The sequence below is a fragment of the Haematobia irritans genome, chromosome 3 (assembly GCF_050003625.1).
Source record: "Haematobia irritans isolate KBUSLIRL chromosome 3, ASM5000362v1, whole genome shotgun sequence".
Classification (NCBI taxonomy): domain Eukaryota; kingdom Metazoa; phylum Arthropoda; class Insecta; order Diptera; family Muscidae; genus Haematobia; species Haematobia irritans.
In genome coordinates, this window is record NC_134399.1 from 17,007,030 (window position 1) to 17,034,258 (window position 27,229).

The window sequence follows — 27,229 nt, forward strand, 5'->3', positions numbered from 1 at the left end:
CTCAAAATAAACCCAGCCATGTGAATTCAAATCGATGATTTGACAGTGGCATAGGAAAAGAGATATGTTTGTTTCGAATTCATTTGGCATAAGCCGGCTATCAATGTAAAACCTTTTTTCGGAGGGTTCAAGTGTGGTTTTTGTTGGGTTTAATAAACTGCCTGAATTTATTCTGATAATTGGTTGATAGTTTTGCTGCAAGTAGAGGATGCTGATGAGGAATGTGGTAATTCCGAAACGTGCGTCCATCCAACCATCTTGCAGTCTATAGGGCTTTGCCCAAATAAATTTGACAAACATTCTTTTCCTCTGTTGGTTAAGCTACTCTTGTAGTTTAGTCAATGTATGGTTTTAAGCTGAAATAAAAAAACGACAACAATGCTTAAAGAACAAAACCAACAATAACAAAACAAATGGATTTTAAAAAAATTATATATTAAGAACATAAAACTATGGAAGAAAATGTAGACAATCGACAACATTCGTTTCATTTCAATTATTGCATTTTACTAAAGAATCGGTAGAAGTTTCTTTTTCCCTTAGCTCATCCTCCTTTTGTTTCCGATAGTGTTCCCACTCATGGTTTCTTAAATCCGCTTGATATTTAAATGCTGCAGAACATTGAGGTTTTGTACAAATATATGTATTTTCTCCAACATGAGTCCTCAAATGTTTGTTCAGATCATTACTTTGTGCATATGATTTGCCGCAGTGTTTACATTCGTAGGGTTTTTCTCCACTATGTGTTCGCAAATGACGTGTGAGGTTCATTAAACGTGGAAATCTGTGTAAAAAATAGAAATATAATATAATATAGAATATTGTATTCACATTAGTTTTAATTTTTTTTTTTGTATTATTACTATTTTTTATCTCAAAGCTATCAATGTATGGCCCAAGTTTGGATCATTTGAAAAATCGGTACGAAGTTCGAGTTTAGCCGCTAAAATCAAATTTTAATAATGATGCAAATTTTGAAATAACTTGACGGGGAATATCGCAAAGCAACTTTTTATGAAGTTTATATTCTTTAAAATGGATTATTAAAAAAAAGAAATCGTGAAAAAATCGCGATTTTAGTGGATAAACTCGAACTTAATACTCAACAATAAATGTAATTTTTTTTTACTTACGCCATTGGACATTGATCACATTTGTATGGTTTTTGTCCAGTGTGAAGAATTTGATGTTGATGCAATGTATCCACTCTAGAGAATCTTGCACCACACGTTGAACATACATGATTCTTTTCCTTTTGATGAGACATTAAATGTATATAACGGTCCGAGGGGCATTTAAATCGTTTAGGACAGTTAGGGCAACTATAGCTTTTTTCATCACCGTGTCTTTGCATATGTTGACGTAGATTACTTGGTCGATAAAATTTTTTACCGCATATAGTACATAGATAATTCAAGTTACCAGTATGTATTCTCATATGTTGTTTCATGGCAAATTTGAAAGAGAAGGCTGTAATAATTGCAAATAAAAGAAAATGGGGTATATTCGTAACATATATAGAGGGGGATATTTTAAAATTTGTTTTAAAACTAACATTGGGGATAATTTAATGCGGACAACAACAACAACAACGCATAATAATTATTCATTCTTGTCGTCCATTTTTTTTATGAACTACTCACATTTGTCGCACAATTCACATTTGAAGTTCTTAATGCCCAAATGTCTATTAGTGTGTATCTTCAAATGCTCTTCAACTACAAATGTTTTCTCACATTTTTCACATTTGAATGGGATAATTTCGGGATGCTTTTTACTCATATGCTGTGCCAGTCCTCCAATATTGGTGTATGCCGATGTGCAATATTTACAAGCGTGTGGTTTATCCAAAGTATCTTTTTTCATATCTATAATTTTAACTTTTTCCGACTGGTGATGTTTTTCAGTATGTTTCTGTAGCATAAAAGGATATTTAAAACGATCATTGCATACAATGCACACAAAACGATGATTTTCTGTATGCTTTTTTATATGGCGTTCTAATTGCTTCTCAAAACGAAAAGTTGCTTTACATTCTTTGCATGGGAAATTTTCCGAGGTAACCTTATTCTTTGTATTATTGGAATTCGTTTGTTTTTCATCATGCGATTTCTCATCGTCACTATTTTGTGAACAGACATAACTATTGGAATAAGGTGTTAAAATTAAATAAGCATAAATAAAAAAATTATAAACTTTTTCTGACATCTTACCTTTTATTGCTAATTTCATCATCATTTGAAGGTGCTTCCATGTCCATTAACACCACTGGTTGTGAATTTTTCAATACTGTAGCTCTTTTGGTTTTAGATTTGATTGAAACCCCAATGTCTTTATGCTTGCTTCGTTTATGCTTTTGTAGCATAGTAGCAGATGAATATTCTTTTGCACATAAATCACACTTGTGTTGGATCTTACTGATGGGAGATTCTTGGGAAAACTTTCTTATAGGTGCGATTGTCATCTCATCCGTTCTGGGAAAAAATTTAATTAATTATTGAGCATTAAACGATTGGAATTAATGTTGAGAAAACACAATTTTAAATTTATAACAATTTTGTTTATTATTTATGGTGGAAGTGTATCACACAAATTTTCCGTTTTAGAATGATAAATAAAAAACTTACAGCTTAATTAATTCCTCCTTTGTATTTTTCTTCCTTAATAAGCTAAGTGGTATATTGTCATCATCTTCATCCATTTTGGTTCCACTAAATATGATTAATTCATTGCTTTCAAATGTTTTCTCACAATTTTTCTCTTCATGTTCTTCATAATCATCCTGCTTGTTTCCTTAAAATTAAATAAAATTACCTACTTGTAGTCAAAGATAACTATCTCAACTCTTATGTTACCTTCCAAATTAATTGGGTTTTTACTTTGATGTTCTGTTTTAGTTTCTACTTCATCCAATAATGGATCATCCTGGTTATCTACTTGCTCTAACGCCTCATTCGGTATTGGAATCTCTCTAACTTGTTGTGACAAAATCCAAGTGTTGTACAAAATCTTACATGTATTCCGACACATTTCTTGAAATTTGTATGCTACTTTTAATTTTTCCAGACAGGATTCACAGATTTCATTAGGAAGAGGAAACTCATATTTTGTGTCATGAAAAATGCTCTTTATCATTTCATCCAATTTTAAACCCAAGCAAAATTCTTGTAGATTGTAAAGTGGGATTCTTTTATTCATACACGCGCGACATATACGCCCATATAGTTCTATTGAAAGCATTATAAACAAAATAATTTGTATAATAAATAATAAACAAGAAGAATTGCGTCGATAAGTCCGTGCTAACCCAACAAACATATGAAATTAGTAAAGGTAACGTCGAGTAAGCAAAACTTTTGAAAAATTTTGCTTTATTGCTGAGAAGCCTTGCTATTTTTGTTATGCGCAGTCCACACTATACGTTTTTCCGGAAGACAGTGCTCGTGTCGAACATATCCCAGATATTGGCCATACCATAAGTAAAGTCAGAAGGCATAATCGATACTGCTGCATGTTTATGGGACCGATAATAAATTTCTTTATTATGCGCTTTACAGTCTATCAGTTATTCCGGACGGAATGTCGGTGTTTGTAAAGAATCTTACAGTGTGTGGGATCGATACGACTTGTCGGCGATGACTAATAACTGATAGTCTGTGAAGCGCATTAGGTTCTGATCGACTATGTTACATACATGCAGAAATAAAAATAAATAAATGAATGGTTGGTGGCTAATAAGAGCCGTTATTATCGATTTTTACATATGTCTTGGCAAAACTGGCATCCCAAAAATATATTTCTCAAGTGGCATAAAAATGCATGTGTGTCCAGAGTGTATTAAGAAAACAAAAGAATGAAACTGTCAAGCTAAACTGCGACAGTAGGTGGCAGTCATGAGGAAATTTATCTAATGTCATGCAGGCGCTTCTCTCAAATATCATCCAGTTTGCGTCGGCGTCACCCAGTTCAGTTCTCTGCCGACTTTACGAAACGTAAAGAAAATATGATTTAAAACCTACCTTGTAGTAACAAATGTTCTTTTTTTATAATTTTTTGGCAGACAATTTGAAATTATAACTGCCGATGCCTTTATAAATAATTTATCAAAGCTGCGTTTCGACCGCAACGTCGGTAATACCAAAGCTGCAAGCATTGTGCGACATCTATACGGTTGACATTTGTAGTTTTTGTAGAAGAGAAATTTTCGTCCTCTTGTTTTTTTTAATACTCTCTGGTGTGTCGTCTCGATTGTGGTTGTACTTGAAACATCTATACAAATTATTGACAACTCTGTGAACGCATGATCGGTAAGAGCGTGCTTGTCAGTGTTTGTTGACATGTAGAAGCCAATTTTTTTTAGCTTCTAATTATTCTATAACAAATCTTAAAATTACTCGTAAAATGGAAACTGAGGAATTTGAAATAATACCCAACTTGTCGTCAGTTTGCCGAACGTGTTTAGAAGCAGATGGGAAGTACTACCAAATTTATGATTATGTGGATGACAATCATCGAATTTTGGAAATGCTGGACGAGCTTTTTCCGCAGATAAAATTCAAAGAGGACGTTGGTGATTTTCCACCATTAATTTGTGAAATATGTGTGGATAAACTTATAACATCCTACCAGTTTCATAGTCTTTGCTTAGAAGCAGACAGTCAACTTCGGCAAATCATCCTAGAGGGTGTCTCAGTAACCACAAGAGATGACTTGAATGAAGATGACGAAATGAAATCAGAATCTGTGGATGTAGATGACACCACTCAAAAGTAAGTACTAAGAAAAACTCTTTGATATTATTGGTATATTGGGCAAAATGTTGGCCATATTTTGGTCCATGAGACGAAAAAATTTATATTCCTATAATATGTACAGTAATACTTCTCAGAGTATTGTCCATATTTGGGAGGTGTCCGCAAGTGTATGCGGCGATTTTTAGAAAACAAGACATTTTTTATGCAAACCATTGATATATTTATGCTATTTATTATAATTTCAGCGAGGATGCAATCTTAACGGTCAAAAATGAAATAGTCATACCAATGAAAATTTTACAGCCCCACGAGTGAGTCTATATTTGTTGCTTTGTTTCAAATGAACCATTATTGTTATATGTATTAATTGAAATAATTTTCTATTCAGGGAACCCTATCTCTGTTCTGATTGTGGCGAATATTTCGACAACTTAGCTCATCTTAATTCCCATGTTTGTCCATACGCCAAAATAGTTTTGTATCAATGCAACCTATGTCGACGAACGTTTAAAAATGAAGAAGGATATCAAATTCATTTAGATGAGGATCACAAGGACAATAGTATATGTGTGGAACTCTATGAGAATAATGAACTTCAAATAAGAGAACATATATCTGAAGTTTTGGAATCACCATCAGGGGAAGATAGAGTCGAATTTGAAGATATTTACGGTATCGAAGTAGACGGTTTGAATGAAGAAGATTGGAATGACAACAAGACGATGACGGAAAGTGAGGAAACATTCCTTAATTCTAAGTAAAAACTTTATTTGGTTAATGATTATAATACCATTGCTTAACAATGCATATGTATTACAGTGAAACTGGCAACGACGATCTCGATCCAGGCAAAGAAGAAAATGACGAATACGTAGGAGAGATTGAAAAGTAAGTTTTCTCATATTTGAATAAACAAAAGTAACTTGTGTGCGTTTTAGAACCGATATGAAGAATGTTAGAAATGGCAACTATCCATGCGATGTATGCGGAAAAGTATTCGATCGAATTTCCCGCTTCAATCGCCACAGTAGAGTTCATTCGCTCCATAAGCCATATGCCTGTGAAATATGTAAACGCCGCTTTTCCACCATACACTACTTGAAGGTTCATGAGGCGATGCATTCTAAAAAGCAGTTGGAAGATAGTTCACAAACCCCCGCTGGAGGCTTTAAATGTCCTCATTGTCCACGCCGTTTTGAGAATAAGAATGCTCTATCTGGTCACCGTAGAATGCATGCTGATAAAACTATTTTACCAAATTTCTTGTGTGTGGTATGTGGAAGAAAGTTTTTAACAATGAAAACATTGACAGATCATGTCAGGAATCAACATCCAAATGCAGACAAATATCCTTGCGAGAAATGTGATAAAACGTTCATAGTTAAAGAGCAACTATTGGACCATGCTAGCAAACACCGCGATAAAGATCTGGTATGCTCAATATGCAACAAGGAATTTGCGTTTGAATGCTTCTTGCGAGAACACATGCGATCTCATACAGGTAATGGTGCAAGTCTATCGAAACTTTTCTGTGTCTCAGGTGGAAAGCAGAAGGGTAATCTATCGTTTCAGTTTTTCTTGAAAGATTCAATTCTATACTTTGCAGTTCCACAAATAAGGGGAACATCTTTTTTACCTTTTCAAAATTAGCGGAAATGATTTTTTCTAATTGGGAAAATATGTTTTCGGGTCAATATTTATTTAAATTTATTTAGCCGAAACTTACTACCTGGAACACATTACAGACTACTTCGAATTTCTATCTTTTTTCATATCATACCCAATCTCATACCAACAGGAGAATGTCCATATTTATGCCCAGAATGCGGAAAAGGTTTCAAATGTGCTGGTAATTTACGTCAACATCGTGAGAGGCACTCTACTATAAAAAAATACCAATGTCCCCTTTGCCCCATGCGTTTTAAGTGTCGGGCAGATGTTAAGAAGCATAAAACAACACATCAGGGTTTGGGAAGGGGTTCCATACAAAGTAGACGACAGGCCAGCGAAAAGAATTTCATACATAATTGTGGATTGTGTGACTTGTCGTAAGTAATAAGACATTTATAAAAATGTAATAAATACTTATGAAAATACTGTTTTTTTTTCAATTAGCTTTGATACGGCATCTCAACTTCGAAGGCATAGCCAAACGCATTTGGATAATAGCAATTAATGCTATAAAATATTGAAAACTAGGTTATATTAAGAAAATAAATGATTTATACATACAAGTTTATAGACATATTTTCTTTGTATAATGTATTAACTATTTTATGCAACAATTTTTTTTATAATGTGTAAATGGTATGAAATTTTGAATAACAAATAAGAAGACATATATGGAAATAAAACAAAACATAAAAGAATAATAAGGGAAGGTAATAAGGTGATACTCGGGCTTTATAATGTGTACATTACGTACGAAGCCACAATTCGAATATATGCGAACTAGGACCCTCCTTACAAATGGGTTCTGTCACCTAAGATTGTTGCTACAAGCAGTGCTCTACTTAGAAAAAGAAACGTGACATAAGCAAATGAACCTGGATTATAGGAATCCTATGATTTCTTTTTTTCCGAAAGTTTCTCAAAAAAGTCTTTAGGTATGATTAGATAAAGAAAAACTAAAATCATTTGCATGAAGACCTGAAAACCCTCCTAACCCCGAATCTATATTGAACAGACTAAAGGAACGCAACATCGAACATTTAACTTCTGAATGGAATATTGGCCGATTGCTAGAGTTGGATGGACCAAGTGTACACTGAATACTTAGTCTTTTTTACATCTAGGCTGGTCTCAGCGCTGGGTGAGTTATGACGTCTATAATATCCACATGAAAACGTTGAAAAGCAAGCAGTTCAAGAAGTTCAAGAATTTTAAAAATTAAACGATTCTTCAGCGAGCCTTAAAGGGAGTATTTTACCTGCTCAGGCGAGGAAAGTGCGAAGACTAAGAAATGTAATTCAGTAGCCTTGTTTGGTACTGGAAATGCCACATTCCACGCAGGGGTTGCGAGACTTCAACAGCCTAGACATTAAAAAAGGGAAAGACAAATATGGTTGCGACATACACCCAGCTATGTGAGTTCCTAGTTTCGCCTACTCAACCGAGCTCCTTGAGTTTCTAAACAAAACGTACTGGCCAAGAAATTACAAAATATTTGTTCCAGGTCAATTTGCCGCATGAAAATAAAAGAAGAAACAAGCAATTCTTTCCCATTCTCATCAAAGTATTGTGGGAAATTTACCTTCATTCATAAGATTGATAGCGGACAACAAATAAAGAAGACCACTAATCGAATTTCATCTGGACACCATTTTACAGCAAATCAGTTTCCCTACTCAACCTTACAATATATTCCACTGACACAACATTTCTGAGTCCCAATTGAAACATTGAAATCCACAAATATAGTTTTGAACTTCCGAATACAGTAAGTACATATATCATATCGTTCTATTGTAGCTTACTCATGCAAAATTTATATCCAAAAATTGCATTTATATCATAGGCACAGAAATTGCTATATTAGCATTAAATTGTGGTAAAATGAAAATGTTATCGTCAAAAACATATCAGCAAAATTAGGGGGTTTGCATTTTGCTTAAGAGGTGACAAGTCAACATAATAACGATATAAAAGCACTTGTAATAGTCGTTTAATGCATTCAGTTCAAAGTATTTTAACATATCCGAATATTTCCGCAAAAATGAAATTGTTCGCTATTTTGGTTATTGCTTTGGTTGCCCAGGTAATTTATGTCGAAAATTGTTGTAGGTTGTTCGCTAAACATTGAAATCTAAACAATTTTGCAGAGCTACGCTTACTCCAGCTTCTCCGATTTCGATGAAAGTTCTGACTATGATAACAGCAACTCTTGGTCTGACTCCAACCGTTATCCTATGTCCGATAGTTACTCTACAAAATTCACCAGCTCTGCATCTCGTTTGCCAGAAGCCCAATTTTACAAAAGGAAAATCATTCAACGTCTAGCTGGCTCCCACACTTTCTCGAATAATCCAGTTCATAAGGAAAAACTCATTAATGTTGCTGATGAGAAATTGGAAAACTGCAAAACTGCTAGCGGCCAAAAATTGGACAAGCATTGCCTTGGTCGTGCTATTGGACAAGTTATGCAATTGATCGCCACCGTTGAAAATAACGATCGCCAATCTGGTGCCCGTGATAGTAATGTTCGTTTATTCGACTATTGAATTGTGAATTTATTCTAAACTGTGCTTTTTTATTTGAATCTCAATTAAATTAAATATTCACACTATTTATTTGAAATAAAAACAAAATTCATTATTGAATAAACAAATAATGTCGTGTACGTTTGAACGACGGATGTTTCTGGTAAAAGCCACATAATTTCGAACTGTTTTTCCTGGTCATACCAAGATAAATTTTTCGAAATATTTCTCCACCCAACCAACAGCTGAGGCAATAATCCCTTTATCCGATTTAGAATTTTCTCATGTTTATCCCTGGGCAGTAAAGTGTAGTGGTTAGAGGCAATACTATCAGATTTTCCGAAAAATTGCCATACTCCTCCATCGAGAATGGGGAGACATCTTGTATCCACACCGGTATTAAGAACCGATAGGAATGTGGGTCGATGCTAGTGTTGTTGTTACAGATGCTGTGTCTCTTATACAAAATTATGGAAATTTGAGGAAGACATTAAATGCGCCTCATTTCCGATTTTGAAGTTTTTTCTTTTTCATCCATGCTGTTATCAATTTCGGATGCAGTAGGCCAATATTGGCCTGTCGCCACAGGTTGCTTCCTCCTTTTTATTACTTTTCCCACATTTAACGTCAAAAATGGTCCACCTAGATTCATAATCCGGCATGGCCATTGTTCCCTTTCATGAGCAATTCTTGTAGGCATTTCTTGGATGATGTGTCTCAATATTCCTTGACAAAATGCAAATTTCAATTATGTAGCTATCATAATTTATATTCCATTATTTTTAACACTTTGTTTATGTAGTTTTCTGTGGCTTTTTAGTTGGTGCTTCTTATTAAACCTATGCCCGCATATTGTACACTTAAAAGAATCCGAAATGTGCATTTTTTTATGAACATTCACATCTTCACGGCACTTGAAATTTCGATCGCAAAATGGACAGCGATACTTGTTTTCAATATTGTGACGCTCAATATGTCTACGCAAACTGCTGCTATATTTGAATCCCTTTCCACAGGTGGGACAAAGGTAAGGATTTTCACCTGTATGAATATTCTTGTGTTCCTTTAAGGTATATTCCGAAGTAAAAACTTTGTTACATATAGTGCAAGAGAGTTCTATTTCTCTGTGTGTATTCAAGTGTCTTAAAAGTTGTTCGTGCTGTACAAATTTCTTGTCACACAGCTCGCACGAATAAGTATGATCGGGATGAATTTTTCTACTGTGGTCAGTTAAAGTTTTCATTGTCATATATTTTCGTTTACAAAATTTACACGAGTATTTGCTATTGACTGAAGAGTGCGTCGAACGATGGGATGATAAAGAGTTTTTACTGGGGAAATACTTCGGGCAGAAGGGACATTTATAGTTCTCTGGAGGATTTTCTTCGTTTTCTTCTCGTGTATGCAATAATTTATGCCCTCTCAAAGAATTCAAATTAGAACATCCGCGTTGACATATATCACAAACATAAGGCTTATTAGAGGCATGAACAGGAGTGTGTCTTTGCAAACGATAAATAGCGTTAAATACTTTCCCACATACTTTACAAGGAAATTGTCGATTGGTACCATATGTGTTCCTAAAATAAATAAACCCCTTTAATATGGAAAGATAAAAAGAGTTATGTAAAAATATAACCTATTTCCTTGATAAAGACTTGTTTCTGATTTTGAGATAGAATGGTCTTCACCATTATCTTCGATTTCGTCATATTCTGGAAACACATCCATTTTCTTAGGATTGTTCAGCTGTTTTTTTATCGGTAAAATATCCTTACTGCAGTCTTCCCTAGAAAAAAAAAATCTTAAAAACTTATAAAGAAATTAAACACCACAGAGTGATACTAACAAAATTCTAATATTTTCCAATGGTATTTGGTTTATATCCTCAATTGAGTCTTCCAGCTGCCTGATTTCCTCTTCACAATGACCTTTTCTGAAATGATTAAATTATGTTATTAACATTTGCCTGCTAGCTTTATATTTGCTTATTACTACCCAATTTTTGTAATCTGCAAAGATGTCACTAAAACTTCTCCGTCCATGGCCAGACTTTCTACAATATCTTCTCCATCAGATTCATTTTGTTCATCTATGATTAGGTTTTCAACCAAATGTTCTTCTTCGAATATATTCATTTGTGTACTGTCATTGTCACTGCTGCTATTCGAGTACTTCGAAAGATTCACACAAGTAACACTGTCATCCTCCTCCAAGAGTGCATCAAAACTACCATTTGAGTCATCGAACAACGATTCCTCTATTGGATAAAGAATCATTTTACGTAGCCGTCTGTCGGTATTTATGCATAGCTGGTGGAAAGCAAAGCTTATGGATAACTTATCAACGCAAGCTTCACATAGCAAAGAGGACAATTCAATATCAATGTCCTCTTGAATTTTGATTTGTGGTACAACATCATTCAACATTTCCAAGATTGTGTAGTTCTCATCTAAGACATCATCTAGAAGATAATATCGTCTTCCCTTGCTCATGCAAGTTCTACATATTGATGCTAAGTCCAACGACATCTTCCTTCATGGATGGCCTGGCTCCACAAATGTAAATGGCATTGATGATCTTTAATGGACACCCTTGATGGTATTGCAATCAGCTGTTTTTATTTCCTTTTGATACTCTCAGCACAGAGTACACTGCTCTCAAAATGCCGGCTTGCTGTCAATTGCTGTCAAACGTCAAAAAGCATGATTTTGTTTTGACTTTTCAGAAGTGGTCAGATTGTTTACATTGAAATAAAGAAATAAATAAAATTTTCCACGTCTTTTAAAAATAAATAACATTTTTTTGCCATTTAGATGTTTGCATATAAAAAAAAAATTAATTGAATTAAGATGTCTCTAGAATTTACATCTGCGTGTCGCACATGCCTCGATGAAAACAGCAAGTATTATCAAATCTATGACTATGTGGATGAGAACCATACAATCATTGAAATGCTTGATGTAATTGTTCCACAAATTAAAGTCAAGGAAGAGGATGATATTGAGTTTTCTTCGCTTATGTGTGAGTCATGTGTGGAAAAACTTGTAATAAGCTATAACTTCCAATGTATGGCTATGGACAGTGACACCCAACTGAGACAGTTGATTCATAAGCCAATGGAACCAGTGGAAGAGATCGTATTTCAAGAAGATGAAGAAGAAGGAGAAGATTATGAGAATTTGTTGGCACTCGAAGAACATGATTTAAAACTAGAAAACACCAGTGATGTAGAAATAGAAGAAATCCATACTAATATCGAAGAAGTCCATGAAGATGGAAGGTAAATATATATCCTAAACATCAAATGTTTGCATACTGAAACATTTAATATTATTTCGCCTTTAATTTCAGTAACCAACTCAATGATGTTTTACCAGATCAAGAAAATGATGGGGAAGAAAACCAATTGTCCCCCGTACCATTCAAGATAATCAAGCTTAAGTATGTTGTTAGTAAAATTGAGAATTTCAAATGTATATTTACATGGCTATATAATTACAGTACTCGGAAGAGATTCTCTTGTACAGATTGTGGAAAAATATATGACAGGATTGGGCGTATAGAGCACCATTTACTGAAAAAGCACAATCTTAATGCCAAAGAAATCCAAAATTTTATTAAATATTCCGAAAGTTTAAAAGATGATTCCCAAATGGATGAATGGAATGCATATTTTGCCGACAACATTATTGTAAATGAAAGCAAAGGCGACTTAGACGATACCGATGGGTAGATATATACAAAATAAGAATTTTGCCTCACTCACTCACATGTTATTACATTTGCAGCAAAACAATTCGTGAATATGCATGTAAAGTCTGCAAAAAGGTATTCAATTGTATGTCTCGATTGAAACGCCATATCCCGGTTCATGCAGATATGAAGCCGTATACCTGCGATATTTGTCTTCGCGGATGCTCCACCATAAATGCCTTTAATAGACACAAACTATTACACACTGTGACGGAAGAAGAAGACAAAAATAATGGTGGCCAAACGGAGAGATTTAAATGTCCCTATTGTCCAAAAAGTTTTCCTTCAAAAAATTCTCTATCCGCCCATCGTATATCGCATTCGCATATTAATGCTTCGTATTCATGCGACTTCTGTCAACGCAAGTACATGTCATTGAAAACATTGAGCAAACATATAGTAAGAGACCATCCTGATACTACTTACCCCTGTGATCGATGTGATAAAAAGTTCCCCCAAAAAGAACAATTGGAGAGACATATGTATTCGCATCGAGAAATTCAATTGTCTTGTGATATATGTCAAAAGTCATTTACTTCGGAGTTTGCCCTTAAAGAACATAACTACATACACACAGGTGAAAATCCTTACTTATGTCCAACGTGTGGTAAGGCATTTAAATATAGTAGCAGTTTGCGGAAACATATTGAACGTCACACTGAGGAAAAGAAATTCCAATGTCCACAATGTAATAGATGTTTCAAGTGCTCAGTCGATGTTAAAAAGCATATAAAAACTCATCTTGGAATTAGACCCTATCGTTGCAATATATGTGGTTTTCGATGTACCCGATCGACTCATTTAAAACGCCACAGAGAGTCACATGCGAAAAAAAGTTTTCACAAATGTACGGATTGTCAACGCATGTAAGTAAATTGTATGAAGTTATAGGAATAAAATTAAAGGAAGAGTTTCTTTACAAAAAGCGCAAAAACAAGGACAATCGAATGCATTGTTAACCATTGTTTCAATCCAGATCAATTTGGAATTACTAGAACTCTCTTTTTTTTGACATTTTACATTTGAGATTAAAAAGTTTGCCCATATACCAATGTTTGAACAATCAGTCTCTTCTTGATCTTGAGTAAACTAAAAACTTTCAAAATCTACTTGATAGTCTGAAAACCAGACATAGGGCCTAAAAAATGGGTCATTTAGATGTTCAAGAAGAAAATTATTTAAATAAGTCGAAAAGACTGGGGGATTTTTTATAAATATGTCTAACAATACTGATTCCAAATCTCAGGCAAATATAAATATTTCGGTTGTTTGATACTCCAGATGAAAAATTTGGAGATTTGTATACTTTATTCTAAAATATGTGTCATCTAGATATTCTAGAAGAAAATTATTTAGACAAGTCCAAAAAAGTTGGGGAAAAATGAATTAAAAATGAAAAAATTAATTGATACTATTAATTTTTTCGATTGATTTTTAATTGAATATTTTTTTTTTTAACTCAAATAAAATTTTAATTGGAAAAATGTTCGTGATTTTTTTTTCTGTGTTAACAAGAATACCGTATTCTAAACAAATTAAAAAATATCTTTTATGGAAATAAAAGCAAAATATGCTGTAAAGCAGCCCAGTTGGTCTCATCCTCCATAACCTAACCCGTTAAGAGAAAACACAAAGATTGCAAATAAACCTAACAAGGATCGGGATGCTCAATTAGACTCTGAGCAGTGACTTAGTAAAACACTATGCAGAAAGCCCTTCTCTACACACAAAAATTTTTTTCTGATTCATTTACGAAATTAATTGATCCAATTAATTTGTTAAGCTGAGTACTATGTTCAGTTTTCAAGCTGAAAACCAGCTTGTTTTCACGGTTACTTTTTTTAATTAATTAATATAGAAATATAAAATTATTTGCAATCAATTCCTTGGATCTTTTCCTTCCATTATTTGGTACGACTTGATCAAAATATAATCGTCTTCATACATATTTTTGTACTTTTAGTTTAGTGTTTTGGTGAAAAACCCGAACATAGTACTCACCTTTAAATGAAAATTGAAATGATAGTATCAATTAAAAACTTACTTAAAAGTCAAAAAATTAATTTATTCAATTAAAAAAATTAATTGATACTATTAATTTCTTTTCAATTATTTTCTAAAACTCAATTCAAATTTTAATTGGAAAATTTTTCGTGAAAATTTTTTCTGTGTAGCAAAGAACAGCCACAAATTGCATTGTAAAAATTATGAAATAACATTTTTTATGATTTCTTTCAGGTACCCATCTCTGCAATCATTGCGACGTCATATCTGTGCTCCCATAACCGATGATGAGACTAATATGTAGCTATGCAATCCCTAATTATGTCTAAACTGGAATTATGTTATGAATAAAATAAATATACCGAAATGGTTTTTTCTTTGTATTTCTGATTCACATTAAGTACAAAAAAGTTTATTTGCTTTTACATCACATCATCCTTGATCGACATGTGTGTGCCGCTTTAATTGCAGAAGCGATGAGAATCTAGAAATAAAAACAGTTTGGCAAAAAATGTATAAACCACAAAGATAATCATCACTTACGTCATTGGACAATCATTGCATTTGTAACGTTTTTTTCCCGAATGCAAAAGTTTGTGTTGCTGTAAATTCCAAGTTCGAGTAAAACCTGTGCCACAAATATCACAAATATGTGCCTTTATTCCCAGATGGGTTTTTATATGTTTATTCATGTCAGTGCGACACTTAAAACTCCTTGAACATTGGGGACAATTATATTTGCATACGTCCGAATGTCGTTCCAAATGTTTGCGTAAACTGCTGTGATATTTAAAAGCTTTTCCGCACACTGAACAAAGATAAGGATTTTTTCCAGTGTGAATATTCATGTGCTCTTTCAGAGTTGGCTCAGAAGTAAATACCTTTTCACATATATGACACCTCAAATCTTTATGGGCATTTAAATGTCGCAAAAGTCTTTCGTGCAGGACAAATGATTTGCCACACTGATCACATGTAAATTTTTCCGTATCGGGGTGTTTATTTTTTATATGATCGGTGAGGGTTTTCACTGTTACAAATCCACGCTCGCATATTTTGCATATGTGATTCGCTGGCATTGAATTGCGAGTATGTACTTGACGATGAGATGCCAATGCATTGCGATTTTTGAAACGTTTCGGACAATCCGGGCATTGTATACCATCTGGGGGCAACGTTACACTCAGATTCTTTTTAAATTTATGTAGGTTTTTATGGATCTTCAAATAATGCGACGTTGAAAAACGGCGTTTACATATTTCACAGGAAAATGGTTTATCTAGGGAATGGACTGGGCTGTGGCGTTTCAAACGTGAAGGGCAATTAAAAATTTTCCCACATACTTTACATGGATAACCTTGCCTAAATAAGAGTAGTTAATACTATATATGGAATAAGAACGCAATCGCAACCATACTTTTTATCATTACCCGTTTCTGTAACTTCTGAGATGGCCTTAAATTCTGCATCATCGCCACTGAAATGAATTATCGAAAATAAACGAAATTTGCTCATGAAAATTTTTCTATAAAAAACTTACTCTAACTTTATATTTTGACCTTCATTCTCCCACGATGCAATACTGTCTTCAAATAATACATCCTCATCAACTGAATATTCAATAGATTCTCTATTATTATTACTAAAGTAGTTTTCTTTCTCCAACACTTCTTCGGAATTATTTGTTTCATGCATTTGTAGATTTGAAAATGTGTTTCTGTAATTTAGAATTTTTGTTTTGTATAGAGATATATTCGAAAAGTATACAAATATTAATTCTGAACTTACTTTGTGGTATCTAATGAATTTGTTGGTACTTTTTCTGGACTTTCCTTTTTCTCTTCACTGTAATATAGAACATATTTTATTCAAATAAGGGCAATACGGAGAATAATCTTTAAAAAGGGGAAAAATTAGATCATTTAGCACGCGTATATTTTTTAGTTAAATTTAGTTAGGTACTGCTTCTATAAATACCAATTTAATTTCAAACGAAACTATTTTCAAAATAAATTATTTTTTTTTCATTCTTAAATATAACTTTCTGAACCCGCACCAGAGGATTGATTTTACAAATTCATCATACCGATTGACAATGTGACTATTTAGGTTTTGTATTACGGTCGTTTTATCCTTTTCGATGTGTAATTCCTTTTAAAGGCAATTTCACAACGATCAGACCAAAAACGGATACGAAAGTTATTAAATTCTTGGCAGTATCATTTAAATTGAAAAGAGTTCCATTTGAAATTATAATTAGTATTCCATGAATTCTTTACGAGACATGCCTTTCATAAGCCAATGCTTCGATTAAATAGCTTTCCTTCCCTAGTTCAATTTGTACACTGTTAAATGTGGTTGATGAAATATGTCTGAAATTGTAATTTAGTTAAAAAAATATGAAAAAATGGATATTTTTAATCACATACTTTACGAATGAATCTTGATCTTCAACATTCAAATGTACTTTGACTGCGTCATCAACTTCTCGAATAATATCTTCTCCAATATCTAAAGATTCCTCTATATTGCTTGTCTCTGTAGATATACCCAATCTTTGATACGCTCTTCTTAGCTGCTGTCCCGTCTGAGGACTTTTTGGTGAACTGATATCTTTGTTTTTGGCTTGTGTTTTTGATTTAGGGCAGGTCTTTTCTTTTTTACTAGAATTGTAAAGAGAAGCATATGGAATATTAAAATAAGTTTCAAAAAATTTATTTGGCCTATTCCGAGTCTCACATGAGATATAGCATGAAAAGACCTCAACTGAAAAAGTGTTTTTATAGTACAGCAGTTAGAAGCTACTATGTCGTCTACATATTTTTCTATCCACCAAAGGAAAATCATTCTTAATAAAACCAAACTTTGCCAATCTCACATGATAGTCCTCGTAATTTGGGTAATTCAACGTACATTTCAAGTTTATAATCACTATCGGTTTCTGCATCTTTGTTTCCCAAGTCTATAGTTTTGTCGTCACAGCTTTCATCTTCATTTGCGTCGAGAACGTATAACTCTATTTTCATGTCAGTACATTCGTCCCCTACGGTTAAGGGCTGTACTTCAAGTTTTCTTTCCACAGAGTTTAGAAAAAATTGGCGAAAAATTAACGATGATTCAATACTTAATTGTTGAAATTTATAACTTGTAACCAATTTATCGACACAGGTTTCACATATAAGCCACATAAGATCATTATCCTGCTCTTCCTTAATGCGAATTTGTGGCACAACTTCATCGAGCATTTCCAAAATTCTTCTGTCATCGTCGACATAGTCATATATTTGATAGGACTTTTTGTTTTCCTCCAAGCATGTACGACACAATGATGATATATCTGTGGGCATAATTTCAAATTCCACAGGAATATGACTCAATTTCTCCTCCATTTAATGATGCTATTTATGTTGATCACTTTATTAAAATTTCTTTTATCAACAAATTTTATCAACAATTCGTAAATGTAAATAAACGTGCAGCAAAGATTATTCAGGAGAAGATATTGATGTGCTCTCTCTCTCTCTCTCGAGGAAATTTCGAAGCTACAGATGTCACTGCAAGCAATTGCCAATGTATTTTCTTCTACTGGTAAGGGTAATATCCGTTTTTCTCAACAATTTCTAATTTATCTTTGCTATTTAGGACGTTTTTATCAATAATTTACATTGCACTGTCTAACGAGGATAATTTCAATTTCATTTTATTGATACAATACAATAAGCCGAATGAGACCAATAATAGTGTACTTCCATTTTAGTAAATCTTAATTCTATATATTACTAGAAAAGTACTAAATTCAAATAAATACATATTAATTCCATCGATTAACATGGCCAATTATGGCCAATTAACATGGCCAATATCTATAACTATTTATCTATTCATATATATGGCTTAAGGTGCGGGCGACAACTATATGCATCCCTATTAATGAGACCCTTGGCTACTATAAACATTATCAATTATACATTACGATTATTATATTTATTACGATTGTTTATACATTTCCTTCTGAAATACATAACAAAACTGCATTATTGCTTTTGAAAATTCTGTTCCACGTTATTATCGATTTACGTGGATAATAACGAACCTATATGGCAACGCTGCAGTTGAGAAAGCAGCTGCTGTCATTACTGTACTCACCCCCGAAGAAGAAGCATTTATTTACTTCTCAAAATCCTAACAATTTCTTTAATCCTTCATGGATTTCTATTAAAACATAAAATGTCTTTAGAACTAACATCCACCACCTGCCGAACCTGTATGGATGAAGATAGCAAATATTATCAACTAGATGACTGTTTGGAGGAGAACCTTAGTATTCTTGAAATGCTGGGTCTTGTTATTCCACAGATCAACATAAAAAATGAGGATGCAATCGAGTTTTCTACGTTGATATGCGAAAGTTGTGTTGAAAAATTGGTCGCATGTTTTCACTTCCAACGTTTGTGTATTGACACAGATAGTAAGCTTCGTGAAATGTTTTCAAATCCCGCGCAAGAAATTGTTCTTGATCTCGATAATAATATCGATTTAGAAAGTAATTTTGATGCTGAGGAAAGCAAGCTAATGGTGGGCGATATCCTACATATACGTCCCAAAGATACGCATGACAATGAAAATACGGATTCCAAGTAGGTACATGTGATCGCAAACAAAAATTGTAAATCTCAAATTAAAATTTGTAGTGATGAGGAGAACTTTTCACAGATCGAAGATGAATGGGAGATATATGAAGAGGAGATTGACGAAGTACATAGGGATGCGGACCAAGGTTCTATCAAAAATAATAGTAGAGATGATGACAATACAATACTTATTGAACAAATGAAGTAAGTAAGCAAAATAACTTTTCATTTTCTATATACAAACTATTATTTTTTACAAAATCAAAGCAGTGCAGATGACACTAACGACTCCCAAAAAACGTTTGATGAAACCGGAGATATTCAATTACCTTTTGAAACTATAATTTCAAAGTAGGATTTTCACATATTAATGTTGTTTGCGTTTTTTACTAATAACACCAAATTTCAAAATATTAGTGGTCAAAAAATGTTCTCTTGTTCACAATGTGGCCTGGCATATGATCGATTGCCACTTATGGAAAAACATCTGGAAAATGACCATGAGTATAGTGACAACACACTTAAACAAATTATGGATCTTTACGCAAGTAAAACAAGTGAGGAAAGTAACACATCTAATATAGAACAAAAAGAGAGGTAAAATGACTAAATAAATCTATCGAACTAAAGCTAAATGCAATGATTTCAGATGGGACAAAAGTCGTGAAAATTCATGTAAAATATGTGGAAAACAATTTGACTGTATGGCACACTTAAAACGTCATGGATCAGTTCATTCATCCGAGAAGCCTTGTGTCTGCGACATTTGTCACAGGAGATTTGCTAATCGAGATAGTTTACGAAAGCATACAATGTTACATGCAAAAAGGCAACAAGAAGGCAGTTTGAATCCCATTCGAATTAGAACCACTGTCGGTAGTGGCACGTATTTATGTAAAATTTGTAACCGGAAATATATGTCTGTAAGATCGTTATCAAGCCATGTGAGAAAATTACATCCAGAAAGTACATTTGCCTGCACACAATGCGACAGAAATTTCGCCCTCAAGGAACAGCTTTCCAGACATATGCATTTCCATCGAAACGTAGAACTTTCATGTGATATATGTAATAAGAAATTTACTTCTGAACTCGCTGCCAAGGAACATAAATACATACACACAGACGAAAGTCCATATCTTTGTCCAACTTGTGGTAAAGGTTTCAAGTATAGCAGCAGTTTGCGAAAGCATGTGGACACCCACAACGAAGAAAAGAAATACGAATGCCCATGTTGTGATACACGTTTCAAAACTCGCGAAAGTTTAAGTATTCATAAAAAGATTCACCTCTCAGAAAAACCTTATAAATGCGGTAAGTGTGGATTACGATTTTCGAAAACGTATCAACTAAAAAACCATAGAAAATTACACAAATAAACTGAAATGAGGAAGCAATTGTTTTGTTTGTAATTATCAAGGATACAAGGATTCCATTCGGGAAACAAAAATATTTACGTGAGGTGGGTATATCTTTTTTCATGTAGCATGTTCTATGGAAATAAAATTTTGACAAAATATTCTATAGAAATAAAATGTTGACTACTTTTTCTATAGAAATACAATTTTAGGAAAAATTTCTATATATAGAAATTTTTCTTAAAATTTCGATAAAAATAAAATTTTGGGAAAATTTCTATAGACAAAATTTTATGGAAATAAAATTTTGACAAAATTTTCTATAGAAATAAAATTTTGACAAAATGTTCTATAGAAAAAAATTTTGACAAAATTTTCTTTAAACATAAAATTTTCTAAGAAACAAAATTTAAACACCATTTTCTCTAGAAATAAAATTTTGACAAAAATTTCTATAGAAATAAAATTTTGACAAAATTTTCTATAGAAATAAAATTTTGACAAAATTTTCTATAGAAATAAAATGTTGACACCTTTTCTATAGAAATAACATTTTGACAAAATTTTCTATAGAAATAAAATTTTGACAAAATTTTCTATAGAAATAAAATTTTGACAAAATTTTCTATAGAAATAAAATTTTGACAAAATTTTCCATAGAAATAAAATTTTGACAAAATTTTCTATAGAAATAAAATTTTGACAAAATTTTATATAGAAATAAAATTTTGACAAAACTTTCTATAGAAATAAAATTTTGACGAAATATTCTATAAAAAATAAAATGTTGAAAAAATTTTCTATAGAAATAAAATTTTGACAAAATTTTCTATAGAAATAAAATTTTGACAAAATTTTCTATACAAATAAAATTTTGACAAAATTTTCTATAGAAATAAAATTTTGACAAAATTTTCTATAGAAATAAAATTTTGACAAAATTTTCAATAGAAATAAAATTTTGACAAAATTTTCTATAGAAATAAAATTTGACAAAATTTTGCCTAGAAATGAAATTTTGACAAAATTTTCTATAGAAATAAAATTTTCTATAGTAATAAAATTTTGACAAAATTTTCTATAGAAATATAATTTTGACAAATTTTTCTATAGAAATAAAATTTTGACAAAATTTTCTATAGAAATAAAATTTTCTATATAAAATTTTCTATATATAGTATATAGTATTACTATAGTAATAAAATTTTGACAAAATATTGTATAAAAAATAAAATGTTGACAAAATTTTCTATAGAAATAAAATTTTGACAAAATTTTCTATAGAAATAAAGTTTTGACAAAATTTCCTAGCGAAATAAAATTTTGACAAAATTTCCTAGCGAAATAAAGTTTTGACAAAATTCTCTATAGAAATAAAATTTTGGCAAAGTTTTCTATAAAAATAAAATTTTGACAAAATTTTCTATAGAAATAAAATTTTGACAAAATTTTCTATAGTAATAAAATTTTGACAAAGTTTTCTATAGAAATAAAATTTTGACAAAATTTTCTATAGAAATAAAATTTTGACAAAATTTTCAATAGAAATAAAATTGTGCCAAAATTTTCAATAGAAATAAAATTTTGACAAAATTTTCTATAGAAATAACATTTTGACAAAATTTTCTATTGAAATAAAATTTGTCAAAATTTTGCATAGGAATAAAATTTTGACAAAATTTTCTATAGAAATAAAATTTTGACAAAATTTTCTATAGAAATAAAATTTTGATAAAATTTTGTATAGAAATAAAATTTTGAAAAAATTTTGCATAGAAATAAAATTTTCTATAAAAATAAAATTTTGACAAAATTTTCTATAGAAATAAAATTTTGACAAAACTTTCTATAGTAATAAAATGTTGACAAAATTTTCTATAGAAATAAAATTTTGACAAAATTTTCTATAGAAATAAAATTTTGACAAAATTTTCTATAGAAATAAAATTTTGACAAAATTTTCAATAGAAATAAAATTTTGACAAAATTTTCTATAGAAATAAAATTTTGACAAAATTTTCTATAGAAATAAAATTTTGACAAAATTTTCTATAGAAATAAAATTTTGACAAAATTTTCTATAGAAATAAATTTTTGAAGAAAATGTCTGCCAATATTCAATGGTCCATTTTCTTGAGTTTAACAGACGTCACAGCTTTACCTTTTGCAGCAGACAAAAACTACTGCAACTAATAATTGTTTGCTTTTATTACAGACTTTTAGCTTTGAGGATACATTAAAAATTTTTTTGGTTTAATCTAGAAACGAAAATGGAGCTTTTCTCTTTAAAACTTCAAAGACTTTATAAAATCAAATTATCACTTAAATCAATACATGCTGGCCTTCCCTGTTTTACTAATCTCTCTTGGGGTCTTCTTGTCCATTGGGACCCTTTAATTGATTTTGTTGCTTTTTATAATGCTCTATTAGATGTTTTTGCAACTCAGAATTATATTTAAAAGCCATAGGACATTCCGTACATAGATAGGTCTTCTCCCCCAAATGTACCCGCAAATGCTTTGTTAGATCTCCACCAACAGCATAGGCCCTATCACAATATTTACAACGATAGGGTTTTTCTCCTGTATGTATTCTTGTGTGACGCTTAAGATGATATATAATAGCAAACGATTTGGAACATTGGTCACATTTAAAAGGTTTTTCGCCCGTGTGTAAACGTTTATGTTCCAAAAGTGAATAGGCTCTCGTAAATCGAAATCCACAAATATCACAAACATGGGGTTTACTGTTGCTGTGAGTTGTGGAATGTTTCCTTAGGTCTGAACCGCATTTAAAGCGTCGTGGACATTCAGGACAAGCATAGGTGGGTAGGCCCGAATGTCTTGTGACATGTTCACTCAAATTGCTTGAACTGCGAAAAGTTTTTCCACATTGGGCACAAAGATAGGGTCGTTCGTCACTATGTGAACGCAAGTGTTTTTCCAAAGAACTTTTAAATTTGAAGTCCTTATCACAGATCTTACAATATAAATTTCGACTATTTCTATGGTGTTTTTTAAGATGTTTTTCAAGATGATTGCGTAGGATAAACGATTCATTACATTGATCGCAAGAATGCTTTTCTGCTTGAGGATGATATTTTTTCATGTGTTTGATTAAGGGGTTTGCCGAAAAGAAATCACGTTTACAAATTTCACATTCGTAGGGCAATCTCTCAGTGGAATGTTGCCGTTGGTGACGTTTCAGTCGGAAAGGTTTATCGAAAACCATGTCACAAATATCACAGGGATAACTATCACTATTTAACCTAAAAGGAAACGAATGAATAAATGAAGATTTATTTAGCAAATTTTCTTAATGTTAATACTTTTCTCTTGGCTCCATATCCCCATCGTCGTTCTGCTTAATATTATCGCTTGCCATAAAACTTTCTTCTGAGGAGTTCTTATTATTCCTTAAAATATAGAATAGATTAAAACGAATAATTGCATTTATGATGGAATTCTTTAACCCACATTAAATTCAAAATTCCATTATTGCTGGTGATACTTTCTAGTGGGTTATTGCAATTATTTTCCGATAACTCTAGCTTTTCAGAGCAATGAACAATTGCACTCATACTTTCCGTATTTAAACGCCTATGGATTTTACGAGACTTTCCGGAGTTCTTTCGTTTGGAAGCACTTTTATCGTCTAGATGATTTGGGTTGTCTTTTTTGTCCAACTTGTTAATATTTCTGGAAAAAAAAAGTAATTGGTAATTGATTGGAATCATTAATAAAACTCAAATATACCTTTCACTTTTTGCTGGTATCCCAGTAGTATGGAACCTTCTTCTATCTCTAAGAACACTAAGTTTTTCATTGCTGAAAAATAACAATAATACTTATTATTTACAACAAATAATTTAAGTGTAAAGTCTATCAGGGACAATATATTATATCCTGGCTTATACGCCATGCTAAAGATTCGAGATTCGAGGAGGCGAGATAGACATTTGGTGTCTTTGGCAATAACATATTGCTCAGGTCCGGCCCCTAAGTCGATCTAGCCATGACCGTGCGTCCGTCTGTCTGTGAACATATTTTTGTAATCAAAATCTAGGTGGCAATTTTAGTCCAATCGTCTTCAAATTTGGCACAAGTATGTATTTTGGGTTAGAAAAGAACACTATTGATTTTGGAAGAAATCGGTTCAGTTTTAGATATAGCTCCCATATATATCATTCGCTCGATATGCACCTATACGGCCCCAGAAGCCATAATTTTGTACAGGGATGTAGAATTAATATTGTAGCTATACCATACCAAATTTGGTTGAAATAGGTTCAGATTTAGATATAGCTCCCATATATATCTTTCGCCCGATATACACTTATATGGGCCCAGAAGCTAGAATTTTGCTCTAATTTGCTTTAAATTTTGCGCAGGAAGTAGAATTAATATTGTAGTTATGCATGCCAAATTTGATTGAAATCGGTTTAGATTTAGATATGGCTCCCATATACATCTTTCGCTCAATATACACCTATATGGCCCCAGAAGCCAGAATTTTGCCCTAATTTGCTTTAAAATTTTCACAGGGAAGTAGAATTAACATTGTAACTATGCGTATAAAATTTGATCGGTTCAGATTTAGATACGATTTGGGCAAAAAATGGCCAAAATATCCACATTTTCCTTAAAAAATCGCCAATGACTTAAATTTTCCTATACTTCGAATACAAAGCTATCGACCGATAAATCATAAATATAATTTTGCGAAGGTGCCTAAAAATTGCCTCCGATTTAAATGTTTCTCATATTTTTTACTAACACCAGGGGATTAGCCGACTGAAATTTTAAGTCTACAGTTTTTCTTAGAAGTCTAACAAATTTTGTTCAGATCGAGTCAGATTTAAATGAATGTATAGGGGAACAAAAACGTTTATATATAGCACCCAACACATTTGACGGATCGATCGGATGTTATCGAAAATGTGGATCTACAAAGTGGTGCAAGGTATAATATAGTCGGCTCCGCCCAACTTTAGACTTTCTTATTTGTTGTTAGTTAATTTTTATTTAAATTCAATATTTTTTTGCCGAATTTATGGGGAATTTTCCGATTAATTGAAGCTATATTTGAAACGGTTTGAGTAAAATTTGGCTCTTGTGAGCGCTTCAATGATTATTTCCGGAAAATTGAGATATCTAAATTTACAGGATCACATAATATGGAACTGAAACGACTTCTATAGCCATGTCTGATTTTACTTCTCTTCGTTTTCAAGTTATTTTAAATATTTTGGTAATTTTTCCACTGTTTCAAAGTTAAGCTTTTAACCCTTTTGGAGATTTTTCTACTTTCCAAGGAATTTTTCTTTCGCGAAAAATACCAAAACGTGTGACTACAGAGTATATCAATTATATTTTATATACTCGTAAAACGAAATTCACAAATATCGGGTATGAGTTGTGGAATGTAGGTCTGAATCGCATTTAAAACGTCGTGGACATTCAGTACATATGTTCATATTGCCAAGGGGGCCGGACCAGACTTCACCAATATACATATTAACTAAATAAATATCGCAACATTTTACCTAGAGTCAGAATCGTTTCCATTATCTTCATCGTCGTTTCCAGCATTGTCGTTATGCACCCCATATTCATTGTCACTCTTTATTTTAACCGATTCGTCTTTCAATTCCAAACATTGCTCCAAATCCATCAAGGGATCTGTACATAGTTTTTGTTCTGGATTACTCTTGTCATGGAACTTTTGCAGTTGAATATTGGTTTCTATACACAGACACTGAAATCTATAAGCAGTCAGTAGTTTTTCCAAACAAATCTGGCAAATATATACTGAAAATTGATTGCCATCATTGATGTGTATCTGTGGTACAACGGCATTTAGCATTTCTACAATTTTATTTCCATCTTCAATGCAATCGTTTAATTTATATTTTCCTGAACCATCCAAACATGTTCTACACATTATTATCATTGCAATATCTGAAGACATTGTGATATATGAACGTTTTCCCGTTTTCTCTCAACTAATTTTCTTTTTCCTTTGCCAGGATATGTTTTGCTCTTTGTGACAGGAAGTCAATAAGAATATAGAGGTAAATACTAGTGACAACTAATAAGCATTAAACGGTGTTATCGATGAGTTAGCTTCTTCTTCTCTTCCGTTTACTGTCATTATGAAACATTACCGTTACTTTGCCTGAAGTGTATTTACATTATTGCCATATAACAAAAACCATCTTTGCACCCAGGGCTGCCAATATAATTTTAAGAAAAATTGTTACTTCTTCCCAAAAAAATATAAATCGTGCATTATAAAAATCATACAAAAATCGGGAATTTAAATAATATTAAAATAAAACATATATTTTGGTTAAAAACAAATGTATTCATTTCATATAAAAATACACAATTCTAATATAATTAGTACATGCGTAGTACAAGCATTCTGAGTATGTCATAGCCGAAAAGTTGGCGAACGCCATCCAGTAACTATTCGCATATTCTAAATTTCAGCTTCTAAACATTAAAAACAATAAATGCATCCAG

General features: G+C 32.3%; 6 protein-coding genes across 7 annotated transcripts; 4 read left to right on the plus strand and 2 right to left on the minus strand.

Moving 5' to 3' along the window:
- Window positions 1-414: 414 nt before the first annotated feature.
- On the minus strand, window positions 415-26,741 carry LOC142230775 (uncharacterized). Its single transcript, XM_075301403.1, has 17 exons — window positions 26,248-26,741; window positions 24,458-24,529; window positions 24,179-24,400; window positions 24,031-24,117; window positions 23,059-23,970; window positions 13,312-13,367; window positions 12,850-12,914; window positions 10,952-11,484; window positions 10,803-10,889; window positions 10,593-10,742; window positions 9,725-10,533; window positions 2,856-3,302; window positions 2,628-2,793; window positions 2,214-2,474; window positions 1,644-2,143; window positions 1,134-1,470; window positions 415-784 (listed from the first exon to the last, which is right to left on the minus strand). Exons 1-17 carry the CDS (start codon window positions 26,670-26,672, stop codon window positions 493-495), a joined length of 5,421 nt encoding a protein of 1,806 aa, XP_075157518.1. The 5' UTR covers window positions 26,673-26,741; the 3' UTR covers window positions 415-492.
- LOC142228708 (uncharacterized) lies at window positions 4,317-6,988 on the plus strand. The gene is made up of 7 exons (XM_075299204.1): window positions 4,317-4,769; window positions 5,000-5,065; window positions 5,143-5,511; window positions 5,574-5,642; window positions 5,693-6,255; window positions 6,553-6,802; window positions 6,870-6,988. The coding sequence occupies exons 1-7, from the start codon at window positions 4,402-4,404 to the stop codon at window positions 6,928-6,930; spliced, it is 1,746 nt and encodes a 581-aa protein (XP_075155319.1). The 5' UTR covers window positions 4,317-4,401; the 3' UTR covers window positions 6,931-6,988.
- Window positions 8,353-9,084, plus strand: LOC142228713 (uncharacterized). The gene is made up of 2 exons (XM_075299210.1): window positions 8,353-8,511; window positions 8,576-9,084. Exons 1-2 carry the CDS (start codon window positions 8,422-8,424, stop codon window positions 8,972-8,974), a joined length of 489 nt encoding a protein of 162 aa, XP_075155325.1. The 5' UTR covers window positions 8,353-8,421; the 3' UTR covers window positions 8,975-9,084.
- LOC142228710 (uncharacterized) lies at window positions 11,693-15,080 on the plus strand. Its single transcript, XM_075299206.1, has 5 exons — window positions 11,693-12,236; window positions 12,308-12,397; window positions 12,458-12,685; window positions 12,745-13,575; window positions 14,948-15,080. The coding sequence occupies exons 1-5, from the start codon at window positions 11,806-11,808 to the stop codon at window positions 15,015-15,017; spliced, it is 1,650 nt and encodes a 549-aa protein (XP_075155321.1). The 5' UTR covers window positions 11,693-11,805; the 3' UTR covers window positions 15,018-15,080.
- Window positions 14,754-18,180, minus strand: LOC142228707 (uncharacterized). Its single transcript, XM_075299203.1, has 8 exons — window positions 17,627-18,180; window positions 17,143-17,376; window positions 17,002-17,085; window positions 16,502-16,558; window positions 16,254-16,430; window positions 16,131-16,190; window positions 15,257-16,075; window positions 14,754-15,197 (listed from the first exon to the last, which is right to left on the minus strand). Exons 1-8 carry the CDS (start codon window positions 18,100-18,102, stop codon window positions 15,146-15,148), a joined length of 1,959 nt encoding a protein of 652 aa, XP_075155318.1. The 5' UTR covers window positions 18,103-18,180; the 3' UTR covers window positions 14,754-15,145.
- LOC142228712 (uncharacterized) lies at window positions 18,843-20,741 on the plus strand. Of its 2 annotated transcripts, none has more exons than XM_075299208.1 (5): window positions 18,843-19,350; window positions 19,405-19,548; window positions 19,612-19,695; window positions 19,762-19,941; window positions 19,994-20,741. In XM_075299208.1, exons 1-5 carry the CDS (start codon window positions 18,941-18,943, stop codon window positions 20,721-20,723), a joined length of 1,548 nt encoding a protein of 515 aa, XP_075155323.1. In that variant the 5' UTR covers window positions 18,843-18,940; the 3' UTR covers window positions 20,724-20,741. The 2 variants fall into 2 exon arrangements, with proteins under 2 accessions (XP_075155323.1, XP_075155324.1); XM_075299209.1 differs by having other exon boundaries at window positions 19,615-19,695.
- Window positions 26,742-27,229: the final 488 nt, after the last annotated feature.

Bases quoted from the DNA above. Each gene is read 5' to 3' on its own strand.
- LOC142228708 (XM_075299204.1), top strand. From the start codon at position 4,402: ATGGAAACTGAGGAATTTGAAATAATACCCAACTTGTCGTCAGTTTGC. The intron at 5,066-5,142 runs GTGAGTCTATAT...TTTTCTATTCAG, and splicing joins AAAATTTTACAGCCCCACGA to GGAACCCTATCTCTGTTCTG. The intron at 6,256-6,552 runs GTAATGGTGCAA...TCATACCAACAG, and splicing joins ACACATGCGATCTCATACAG to GAGAATGTCCATATTTATGC.
- LOC142228713 (XM_075299210.1), top strand. From the start codon at position 8,422: ATGCATTCAGTTCAAAGTATTTTAACATATCCGAATATTTCCGCAAAA. The intron at 8,512-8,575 runs GTAATTTATGTC...ACAATTTTGCAG, and splicing joins TTATTGCTTTGGTTGCCCAG to AGCTACGCTTACTCCAGCTT.
- LOC142228710 (XM_075299206.1), top strand. From the start codon at position 11,806: ATGTCTCTAGAATTTACATCTGCGTGTCGCACATGCCTCGATGAAAAC. The intron at 12,398-12,457 runs GTATGTTGTTAG...ATATAATTACAG, and splicing joins TTCAAGATAATCAAGCTTAA to TACTCGGAAGAGATTCTCTT. The intron at 13,576-14,947 runs GTAAGTAAATTG...GATTTCTTTCAG, and splicing joins TGTACGGATTGTCAACGCAT to GTACCCATCTCTGCAATCAT.
- LOC142228707 (XM_075299203.1), bottom strand. From the start codon at position 18,102: ATGGAGGAGAAATTGAGTCATATTCCTGTGGAATTTGAAATTATGCCC. The intron at 17,377-17,626 runs GTACGTTGAATT...TTACAATTCTAG, and splicing joins AGTGATTATAAACTTGAAAT to TAAAAAAGAAAAGACCTGCC. The intron at 17,086-17,142 runs GTATGTGATTAA...TTACAATTTCAG, and splicing joins GATCAAGATTCATTCGTAAA to ACATATTTCATCAACCACAT.
- LOC142228712 (XM_075299208.1), top strand. From the start codon at position 18,941: ATGTCTTTAGAACTAACATCCACCACCTGCCGAACCTGTATGGATGAA. The intron at 19,696-19,761 runs GTAGGATTTTCA...TCAAAATATTAG, and splicing joins TTTGAAACTATAATTTCAAA to TGGTCAAAAAATGTTCTCTT. The intron at 19,942-19,993 runs GTAAAATGACTA...CAATGATTTCAG, and splicing joins AATATAGAACAAAAAGAGAG to ATGGGACAAAAGTCGTGAAA.
- LOC142230775 (XM_075301403.1), bottom strand. From the start codon at position 26,672: ATGTCTTCAGATATTGCAATGATAATAATGTGTAGAACATGTTTGGAT. The intron at 11,485-12,849 runs GTATACGGCTTC...CCATGAAGGAAG, and splicing joins CGCGAAGACAAATATCGCAG to ATGTCGTTGGACTTAGCATC. The intron at 785-1,133 runs GTAAGTAAAAAA...TTTTTTACACAG, and splicing joins TGTGATCAATGTCCAATGGC to ATTTCCACGTTTAATGAACC.